The following is a 12017-nucleotide window of genomic DNA, read 5'->3' on the forward strand; positions in this document are numbered from 1 at the left end:
CACCTGACCTGCTGACTGATGCCCAGCCAGTCCCCGAGCCGCGATCCCAAGGCCCCAGCCAGCTCCCTGCAGTTTATACACTCAGCATGATGTCCCATGGCGTGGAATACCCCTTTGGCCAGTTCAGGCCAGCTGTCCTGGCTGTGCCCCCTCCCAGTTTCTTGTGCCCCTCCAGCCCTCTTGCTGGCAGGGCCTGAGAAACTGAAAAGTCCTTGACTTGGTATAAACACTACCCAGAAACAACTAAAACCATCGATTTTATCAACATAGTTCTCACACCAAATCCAAAACACAGCACTGTGGCAGCTATGAAGAAGAAAACGAACTCTTTCCCAGTGAAGCCAGGATAGTTTACTTGCATAATTTCTCAATCTAAAATCCTGAGCTGCTTCAATCTGTTTTCATGTATTGAATTCAATACAGTATGTAAAAAAATATTGCTTTATTTTTTTAGTATCAACAAAAGTCATTGGCTCTGCATTTTTTTAACTGTTTCACGTTAAAGTAACGGAAAACAAGATGACATAAACAAGGAAAGGAGAAATGTATAGAAAATGAATGGATTTAACTGTCACTCTTAATATATGCAGAAGTTCACAATTAAAGTGAAACGGGCTGCAATGTTTTAAATTAAATACTAGCAACTGGAACTTTTTCTTTATCCTTTTCAATAAATCAGAGTAGAATATTGAAATGATAAAAGATCTGAGATATATTATGGTTACTTTGAAGAGCTCGTAATGTTTTTTGTATCTTTAGAGGTTGGTGTTCTAGTTAAATATAACTCTTTTAACTCATGGTGGTTTTTTTCTGTTGTTGTTTGTCAGGTCGAACTTACAATGATTTAAATCAGTACCCTGTCTTCCCTTGGGTTATCACCAACTATGAATCAGAGGAGTTGGACCTTACACTTCCTAGCAATTTCAGAGATTTGTCAAAGGTATTTGTCATCAGAGATACCTTTTTTTCTCTGCAGTATTTATCACAGTAGCTTTCAGTCTGGTTAATGTTTTCTGCTGTGTTTGATACATTAATGTTAAATGCACAACCGGTAACAGTGATTCATTTCTATATGCTTAGACTGATAATAGGGATCAGATTGTGGAAAAATGAATTATTGATGTATTCTTAGTGCTTCTGATTGTATCAATTTAATACTTGTTAATGGAAGGTGCTCTTAGTTGGAACATATGCGTTACATTTAATTTCAAATTTTAATGAAGTTAGGAATGCTGAGGCAGCTAAAGATTAAAAATCAGCCAAATAATTTTTTTTTTTTTTGGATGAAAATTGTGCTTTTTTAAGTAGCAAAGCCTGTGATACCATTATAATTTCACTACTTTTAAATCATTGCCCTTATTCCCGTAAGTAGAAACATTATTTTTTCCACTTCTTCTGATGGTCCTTCAGGTGTGTGTGGTTGTCCTTTGTCAGACAGACATTGTCAAATTTTAACAACTTTTCCAAACAACTACAAGAGTAGCCTTGTTTTTCTAAGAGTCTTTCCCAAACAAATGTATGCAGATACAATATTATACAGCCTGTTTCAAGCTGTATAGAATTTGGTATTCTTTTTCAGTGTTTTCCAAGAAAGGAATATTTCATTTTACACAGTGGAAACCTCTCATTTTGTCTAGAAAGACCAAGTTCACTGATCATCAAACGGGATCCTTTTCTATAAGCTGACTATTATGGGAAATGATTGGCACACAGAGCAATATAGTTAATTAGTTGAAAAGGTGAAGAAGGTATTCTGATTATAGCTTGTTTTTTGCAAGTCTTCCATACAAATTGGTAATTTGATAGAAAAAAAAATCCCCAAAGAAGTAAGGCAATTCTTAAAAGTTCTTGTTTTCAGTGCACAATTGATTAAGCTAAACACAAGTCTGTGAAAATCTCCAAATATTTTTTTTTACTACAGATGTAGTATTTTGACCTTAAAAAAGGTACAGTATAGTCATAAAATATATATACATGTATATATGCAGATATGTATGTGTGTATAAATACATACATGAATATGTATTTGAAGACTGTATCATACCTTTTGTGTGTGTGTATATACGTACAAATAAAAATAAAGGAATAATTTTTTTAAGTCCAAAGCAGAGAGATACTGAGGTACTGTCATTGTAACAGTTTCTAATAGTATTATTTGTGCTTTCTCAGAATGTCTGACTGACACAAATCCATATTCATGGATAAATCCACACGTATTTTACACTTTAACAAATCTTGTGAAGGTAAATTATATTTAAAATAATTTGTTATTGTGGAATTTAGTAAATACTTTCTTAATAATACACAGGCCAAAAAATGTCTGAAGGTAGCTTAAAACTAAAAATACCTACCACCAAGTTACACTACACTTGTGAATTACACTTAAGTGAAAATTGAAAACTTATGAGTAACATCAGCTTTGTGTAGCTTGAATTAGTACATAAATTAGATGTATTAATCATTAATAACTTGATTATGACATGAGTTTTGCAACCTCATTTTCCATTAACTTTTGTTAAGTGACACTTCTGCATATATCAATCATGTCATTCCTAAAGTAATTCAAGACAGAAAAAAAGGATTCTCCAGCTGCTGTCCTTCCGAGGCATCTCCTTTTAATCGTGTTTAATTTGTAAATTACTCAATTCTGTCAGCACTGTAGTCCTAGTCTTTTTTCCTCCACCCTGAAATAGACCTAAGTGCAGTGCAGAGCAATTTTTCCTCATTTTAGGTTAGGTACCACTCTTACCTCCGTTAAGAAATTGGATAGCAAACGTGTTCTTTTTCTGTGCGTTTTATTATTAACAGTGACTGGTTATATGGATTTCTCTGCTCGTGAAAGTAGTCTTTGAGGATTACTAAGTATACTTTAAGTTCTGAGGGAATCTTTGCATTGCTGTTGCTGAGAGAGGACGTTACTTAGGGACATTACCGAGTGGACATTAATTAGGTTTTATCTATTATCTATACTTAACCTTCTTAATCATATGTTTGAAAGCTATGAACCTAATACAGGAGACAATTAATACAATATTAGATGTGAGTCATGCTGTATTATGAGTAGAAGGAGTTCTGTTAAAATTCTTTAAGCCTGTAACATGACATTCTTGGCAGCTTTTAATCTTTAACAGGTGATTGGCAGAGAATCGCCCCGGTTGTTAAAGAACAGTGAATATTTATACATATATGTATATTTACCATGCATTTTCCCTTATGTTCTGCTAAATGTTGTTGATCAGACAGTGTGTCTTGATCTCTGAAAGTGTAACTGCTGTTCTGATTGAGTGCCAGTCCTTCCCATACACACAATGGAAGCCTTGATGCCATACCTGTCTGTTACAGCATACCATTATGGCAGTTCAAGCTTTGGTTACTGTTCAGGCATTTCTCTGTAGTTTAAATGTTAAACTTCATGTCAGGTGATGAATTAATGGCAAATACCTGAAAAGATTTGCTAATATTCAGCTATGAAAGTGTTTGAATGTCACTTACATTGTGATATTTTCATTCTAGTACTGTTACCTTGGACGTAATGCTTCAAAATAAGCACAAATTATTATTGTAGCATGTCTATGCTTTTGCACTGCTAAAGGTATTAAAAATATTTAAACATATTTCATTTAACTTTTTACATGGTTTAAACAGTTTCTTACTTTATTTCTTTTCCTTACCCATGTCCAGAAATGCATTACAATTTAGTGCTCCCACTGTGCAAAGAAAAGGAAAACTTTGATTTTGGTCCGGCAGAAAGGATGTCAGGTCAACATTTTACTTTTTTTGGTACCTCAGAAAACAAAAAATTAACAGTTTTTCTTTTCTGTGTGTGTGTGTGTGTGTTAGAAATTGCTAGTTAGGTTTAGGTATTCTGAAGTGTCAGATATGAATAACAGTTTTGTTAATATATTAGCTAGAAGTCCACAGTTAGTACAGATTTAAAGAATTACAGTGTATAGGTTAAACCAACACTTTATTTAAGCAGCTTCTTATGGCATTGTTTTGAACATCAGTCACACCATGATAAACCAAAGCAACTGAAATGGATTGTGGTTAATATTACTGTCAGCCTGACGAACGCTCCTGACAAATGCCAGGAGTGCACTGCCAGTCTGTTACCCTGCTTTGACTCAAGTGTTTATTTCTTAAGAGGTGACTGTGGTTTGGAATGAGTATTACATATTACATTTATAGCTGTATATATTTTATTTATACAACAGACACTGTTTCCCACCAGAATGTGTCCCATTTTCTGCATTACTTATGTTATTCAGAAGCACATTTTTTTCCTTTTCTTTATTCAGTGGAAGCAATAAATTGTGTTGTGTTTCTGGACTTGGATAAGGAAAAAAATAGAAGTAAAACCACATGGAAAATACTGAGATCAAAGCACAATTTTATACTCTTAAAAGTTTGTTACAAGATCTTGCTGTATGTGAGTAGCTGTTGGTAATTTTTCTTTCATAAGGCACAAAATTTCTGTAAGATCATAAACTGACACTGCTAGAAGAAAATTATGCCGTTCTTAAATCTTCTTTTGTCTTCACTGTAGCTACATGTGTACATAATAATATTTTTATTCTCATTTTTATCATTTTCATGCAATATTTGCTAAATCATCATCGATTTTATAGTGGCTGTTATGTACGTAATGACTTCTTTTTCAGTCAAGTGTACAAAAGCAACAAATAGCTCTCACCTTCAGTGAACTGAAGTGTTTAATTGGTATGTGGGAGCCACTGATGTCAAATACACTTTGACAGAAGAGAAGTAATAGATCTCTTTTACTATGACAAATTAGACTAGTTTTGTTGTTGTAACGTAAACTTCACTGTTGACTGTTCTTCAGCACGCCAGCCTGAATTCTGTTGCAGGGTGCCCATTTCAGGAGCACAAATTCATTGCATGTATAACTAGTGCTTGTATTTTCCCCTGTAAGGAAGTAGAATGGGATGGGCGCTTAGCTATCTCTTGTTACCCCTCGCCAAAGAGATAGAAAGTAAAAAATGTTTCATTGTGCACCTATTATACTTTTGCAATTTTTTTTTTTTAAGAAATCTTTTTGTCTAGAGAGGCATTTAAACTTGTACAGGGATTCTGTGAACCAGTTCTTTTCTTGTAGGAAATGAAAATTATGTTTTATTCAGCTTGTGCTCCAACACAAAATCAATCCAGGTTGCTACCAGTTAAAACTGATAAACCCACTGGAAGGACACAGTGTCCTTGTAGATATAAAGCGGTGTTCCAGAATTGGTCCCTAAAAGAACACAGAGGAACAGTGTTGAACTAACAGTAGTGGGTGCAGTGGGTAATGACTACTCGGATAGGCAATTACATCTGGAATTTAGGTTCTGAAACCTACGATGCTTGATACTGCTGGGCTCAGCATCTGCCCTGGTTGCCTTGTCACTGGTATTTCAGGAGTAAATTTGTCATCTGTACCTCTGACAAAAGATACCACTTAATTAAAAAGCATTGCAAAGCCTGACAGGATAGGCTCAGAAATAAGGTACAAATATTTTTCCTTTCATGGCAGTTCATTCCAGCTTAGAATAGGACAGTACAGGAAATAAAATATTTCAGACTTTGTATCAGAATACCTGGCAGTTAAGAAAAGATCAGGTGTATATTCTAGAATTTTGCATCATCTCTAGAAATGGTAGAGGTATCAAGGCCAGCCAATGTCTGTGGTCAGCCTGAAGCAGTGATATCTGAAAAGGAGACACATTTTCATTATTCATTTATCCGTCTTATGGATTTTGATATTTTAGTATAAAGTATATTTAGCAGATTCTCTCCATTGTCAGATAACTTATCATGCTTCTTGTGAAATGCAACATGCTTCATCTAGGAGAAGGACATTCCATCCTCTCTTAAGTTGTATACAGAATAGGAAGTTGTTGAGAGAAATTAATCCAAACCTGGTTTATCACCTTGTGGTAGATGTACATTTGATCTCCATCCCTGTTTGTACAAAAGGCACTGACAGATGTAGACATTTGACATCATCATGTTAAAAGAAACTTTTAGGGGCAGCGAAACATTCAAACAGGTAGCAATACGCTGAGCAGTACCATGATTTTTGGGGATTCATGTTTTGGTACCATTTAGAAAACCATAAAAGAACAAAATCTAGCTGAGAGAACAGAGACCTGTTCTTCCTAATCTGTCCTCTTTGAACATTAAAGAGAGAAATGAAAAGGGATGAGTGGGGGGGATATTGCAATTGTGATTGGTCTCCTTGCTTGTGATATGATAACTCAAAAGCAAAGTCCTTCTTTGAAGAAAGCTCTGCAACAGTATGAAGTTCTCCTCTTCACATCCCAGGACAGGGCTATAATTTTAGGACCATTGTGATCTTTGGATGAGAAAATCTATTGTGGAATTAGAAATCATACCAACTAAAGCGCTGAGTAGTCTGTTACATTCCCACAAAAAAGTTGTGCTGTAATGCTGTAAATTTCTCCCTGTTCTAGGTGAGGGGGGGAAGTGATTTTGTGAGTCTCCCAAATGCCAGCGATTCTCAGACAGCTTCCAGTGGGGACTTCCGTAAATGATCAGATTGGTCAATTATCTTTTCTGACAGATGAGTCAATCCGTTGCATCGTTTCCTGTAGCACCTCTGCCGGAGCCAGGGGCAGAGCTGCCCGCGGTGCCGGGGCTCTGTGGCTGCCCCGGGCGGTTCGCCGCGCCGCGGTGCAGCACCATGGCCAGGGCCCGCCGGGCCGGGGCGGCCGCGCTTCAGCACCATGGACAGGCGCCCCCGCGGGCGGGGCCCGAGCCGCGTGTGAGGCGGCTCCCTGCCACGGAGCAGGCACAGGTGATCGCCAAGCCTGACCTAGACACCAGCCTTAGAGGCACCGGGATGTTCCCTCTGTCTGAATCAGTTCTACCTTTTTCAGGTTTTACTTGCCACCTCTGCTTGATACCCACTTGTTTCGCTTTCGAAGGCGGAGATTCTTCTGCTGAGATGTTGGTTTGAGCTTCATGCAGCGCCCATCTCAGGACCTTTTTCAGAATAAACATGTGATTTCCATGCATTTTTAGCTGCCTGTTTCTCCACAGCTCTATTTGTAGAGACCTGCTGAGACTGAAACATCACCCAAATACATCTCTGAGACGATTTATCAAAACATACTTTCTGAAATCCTGCTCTTAGTCCAGATAGAATTTTTAAACTAATTTGGGATATTCTACTGCTCTATTACGGTTTCATAACCATCCTTCAATATCTTTGGTTTTTTTCCTTGTCATTAATTGTTTTTCTCTCTGTGTCAGACTATCTCCTCTAAAGATCATGTAAGTGGATGATAGAGTACATCTTGCTGCCAGTCTTCCTTTCTCTTCCTGTTCAGTTCTTTCCCCACCAGAGGCTTATTTTTTGAAGTCACAAGAAGCATACTCTTTGCAGTTCAGATGCATATAGGAGTTTCTAGGATCACTTAATTATTTTCAGGAAATCTTATTTTGTAGTTATTTAGGTATTAGAGCAAAAGTCAAGTTTATAGGATCAATAAGAATCATTTTGGTAATGAGCCCAATAATCTTTCCCTGCCTCAAGGAGAGGTATTGTTTCGAATGCGAAAATACTCAAGACAAGAAAAACAGTCACTCGGAATTAACAGTGAATGTTCAAAATGCTGCTCTTAGTTTTTATCTGATGTTATTGTCCATTTTGCTCTTGTTTCAATTTTAGGTGCCCTGAACATATGTCATCTAATTGGAAATGAACTGAGGGAGGTTCATAACCTTTTAAATAATCACAAGAAACCATGGGGCACATGTCTGGTCATAAAACGTACTAGCAATCAAAATAATTTCACACACATGTCTTGGACCATAGACATTTTGAATTAGGAAGACAGGCTGCTGTCTTCCTAATCTAAAGTGAATGTTACTTTCTTGACACGGTCTTTCTTCCTTTTTATATGCATGCATTTGAACTCCAGAAGATTATGAGCTGCCGCAGCACACATCTGTATAATTCAAATTTCCAAACAAGCATGCTGGTGGCTAAGTTGAAGATTGCACTCATCCTGGAAGTGAGAATGGGATTTATCTCACTTAACTGTAGCTGTCTAAAACTGAGTTGATCAAACTCCTAGGAGCAGGAAGCCTGCTGGGGTCAAAGGATAATCCAGGTATAAATATACTGGTCAGAGAAATCAGAGATTGGTGAAGTAATAATTATAGTATTGTTTAAGGAGGAGTTTAAGGTGGTTCTTAGACTGTAGACTGACTTTGATGGACACGTCAGATGGTCTGTCTCAAGCTCAAATATCAGCAGATGAAAGTGTGGATCAAATGAAGGAAAATAAATGGGAAAAGATCACTAGGAGAAGATGGTATGGTCCTAAAGTTTGAGTTGAATAGTCTAATGAGATTAAGAAAAGATAATTTACATATAATATCCAGCCAATCACTTGAAACTGCCTCAGTATGAGAAACACAAGTTTAGTTTGCAAAGTGGGGTTGTCACTAGCAGTCCAAAGGTCTTTTCTGTACTTTATACTGTTCAGCATATATAGTAATCTGAAAAAAAAAAAAAAAAAGATGAAAAGGGAGCTGATGAAACTTTCTGATGATACTAATCTGTTGGTGGTATTGAGATGATGGCTGACTAATCAGGAGATGTTATGAGATGGGTAATAAAATGTTGGATGAATTCACCTTAGGAGTGAAGCAATGCATGTGTGAAAAAATACACATTGATGGGCTCTTAGCTGACTATTTACATTCAAGATCGATATAATGTGATGGTAATAGTGCTATGAAACATTACAGATTACAGTAAAATACTTCTTTATACTTTCCCAAGTACATCTTTGTAGCCTGCTGTTGCTTTTTTTTGTAGGGCTTGGTGCTTTCATCTGGTACGCAATAACATATTTTTTGTGTGCCCTGACAGCGTTTAATCTGCAGAAAATGCAAGTCTGCATCAGCTTTTAACTTCAGGTCCTGTGCTGTTAGTACAAGCCAAAAAAGATTATGGGTTTAGGTCTGATTGTCTTCTATAGATCTGGTGTTTAGGTATAATGGCTGCTGTTTGCTGCGACAGTGGCTTGTACGACGGGGTGGCAGAGGAGCATGGTCTGTGAAGGGAAGGCAGAGAGAATGTTTTCATCTCCTGCAATGCTTCCAAGTGCATGTGGCTTCTCACTAAATCCCGTTTCTTGAAATCCATAAAAGGATTATTATTTTTTTTTTTAGTAAGTCATGTTGCGGGGATTTCTTTCACTTGACAGATTATGTCATGGATAGAGTGTGCAAATGGTTGCTTTTGGCTGGCAGGGTTATTTTCCAAGCAAGGCAACTACAATGCCATGCCCTCCCCACTGCCTGCAAGCAGCTTGATTTCTCCTCATGATTCCCAGTGACATGCAGCTTCCTTTCTCCCTGACCTTTTGGAAGGGAACAACATAGAACAGGTCTCTTCAGTTCGCCTTCCCAGCAGTGGTGAGGTGCAGTCATACCTCAGACACGCAGTGTGTGACACATTCAGTTGTGCTGAACAATTGATTAAACCTTATGTAAAAGCGTATGCGTGCTTAGTTTGCAAGTTTGCAGTTCAGCAGTGCATTGTTTTGAACCTGCTACAGATGGTTGTAAGAGCATTTGATACTGTGGTTAGCAATATGAAGGTATGGAGATTTTTCCTTTAAATTCAGTTTCTTCCAAGATTTTAGGTGACCTGAGTTGTATCCTGTCACTACTGTATTGCTAAAGCATCGCTAATATGGCTAAACATAGTTTTTCTTCATTTTTTATGCATAAGATTAGTTTATGATCCATTTTTGAACCACAGACTTTGGGAATCTTCTGTGTTTTGCACCACTAAATATTTTTTATATTGATACGTTCAGACATTCTAGTTATTAGACCACCTGTAGATCACTTTTTTCTGACTCTTCTTGTGTGAGCTTTTTAAAAAAATGCTAATAATAAACTGTATGTACAAATACTTTTAATTTAATTTGCATCACACAGATATTATCTGGTTTTATTCCAGCCCTTTATTGAGTTCTTAGTTTGCCTAGAATAGAAAATAGAGCTTTTAATTATTTTTTTTTTTTTTATAGCATAATGTGATCTGGTAAATTTCATGACACGATTTCTGGTAAATAGGGTCTTCTCAAAGAAAGCTTCTAAGGACTGACAAGTATTTTAAAAAGCATGTTTACATAAAAAAGCTCAGTGGTTTTAGTATGTACAGATTATATTAAATTTATCTTGGAAAACATTGAGGATTATAGAATTTCATCCCATATGCAGTGCATCAGGAAATGCCCAGGGATCCTACATTTGATAAAAATGCTGATCGCAGTCAGCTGGTTATACTTGTCACTTAGTTAAAGGAGCAGCTGGGAAATAGCTGCCTGCACCCTAAGCTGTGTATGCAAGTATTAAATGCGGTGGCTGGTAGCCACTTATATTTGCGCTTCTTCACTAGTGTAAATAAAAAGATCTATCTAATGAAAGAAATCATTTGCATGTAAAAGTAACTGCAGGTTTGTTGTACTGGAGTGCTCCCGACTGGCTTTTATTGTATCATGTGCAGCAGCTCGTGTGTGTGTGAAGATGCTGAGTCATTTAATGTGAAGTCCTAAGAGAGGAGTCAGTCCAGAAGCTCATGTAGGTCAATGTCATGCCTCTGTGAACATCCAGTAGCAGGAGCCCAGTAAAAAAAGAAAAGAGGGCATGTAAAGCATCATCCTTCCCTTCAGATAACCTCCCAGGTTTGGCAACCAGTTTAACTACTTTGTGAACTGCAGAAATAATTTAGACAGTAATGTTTAGTGGCCGCTGATGGGCTAGCTGTGTAGTTGTTTTTTCTTTCCCTTTTTTTTTTAAACACATATTTATATTTCTTCTGCCTTGCTCCCTGATGCAATGTGTCTAGCAAATTATATGAGAAAGTATAATTTCTTTGCTTTGTGACTAGTGTAATTATGGCTTTTTTTTTTTTTTCTCTGTGGACCATATGAAGTGTTGCTTGCTTGCAACTCTTATCTATACTTGAAAATTGTTTTAGTTCTAGGTCTAAAAGCTAAAAGGGACAGAACTTGCTTTACATTATTATTTCATTTGTTTCCCTTCTCCCTACAAATTTTCAGTTGTCATAATTATTTAAAATACCTATATTCAGAATAATGGATTACAGTTATAACTACAAGCATAATGACCTGCCAATAGTAAAGGTGAAGAAGCTTGCCTAGATGCAACATTAACAAATATCCAGAGAATGCCTATTCAACGAATTCACCAGAGATGTGTCTTGACTTAGTGACTGGAAAAGAAGGCATCACAGCTATATGAATTTTTCTGATTTCACATCTTGATGTCAAAATCAGTAAACTCACGAATGCTCATAATTATTGCAGTTTCAACATTGTGTATACAAAAAATGTTTGACCATAGGATTCCTCATTCCCTAAGAAACCACATTAGGTTCAAGTAGCTGCTTGTTTTGAAGTTCTCAAAAACTAAGTGTTATAAGGGACGAAAATATGATTTACAATTAATAGTAAAATGCAGTTAATCAGTTTAGAATTGGAGCAGAAATTATCTCATATCTCCTAAACCAGGGGTCCTCAAACTATGGCCCGTGGGCCAGATACGGCCCCCCAGGGTCCTCAATCCAGCCCCCCGTATTTACAGACACTCCTCCCCCCCCCCCCGCCGGGGGTTGGGGGGGAACCAAGCAGCCGCAGATGACTGCCTGCCGCTTCATCTGCGTGCCGGCCCCCTGTTTAAAAAGTTTGAGGACCCCTGACCTAAATAGTCACTGGGGAAGAATACAAATGTTTTGTCAAGTTCTGTCCCTTTTGGCTTCAGCCAAATTTTGCCATCGGAATTCATAGTTCCTCGCTCCTAGCCTAGTCTTTGATGTAGGATTTGGGCATCTGCTGTGAAACCATCAGTTTGGGAATGAATTAGTAAGGATTGTTTTCTCCTTAGTAGATTGGTTCCATTTTTTAAATCTTTCCTGGAGCAGCCCAAGGACCAGTTTAGTTGATCACTGA

General features: G+C 37.3%; 1 protein-coding gene across 4 annotated transcripts in view; it reads left to right on the top strand.

Moving 5' to 3' along the window:
• Window positions 1–12017, top strand: part of LRBA (LPS responsive beige-like anchor protein) — a 411738-nt gene that overhangs the window by 280835 nt on the left and 118886 nt on the right. For all 4 annotated transcript variants that reach the window (XM_037396311.1, XM_037396332.1, XM_037396323.1 and 1 more), the window contains one exon: window positions 828–940. In XM_037396311.1, coding sequence (XP_037252208.1) covers window positions 828–940 — 113 coding nt within the window. The remainder of the gene's footprint in view (window positions 1–827; window positions 941–12017) is intronic.

The sequence above is a fragment of the Falco rusticolus genome, chromosome 1, assembly GCF_015220075.1.
Source record: "Falco rusticolus isolate bFalRus1 chromosome 1, bFalRus1.pri, whole genome shotgun sequence".
In the NCBI taxonomy this organism is placed as follows: Eukaryota; Metazoa; Chordata; class Aves; order Falconiformes; family Falconidae; genus Falco; species Falco rusticolus.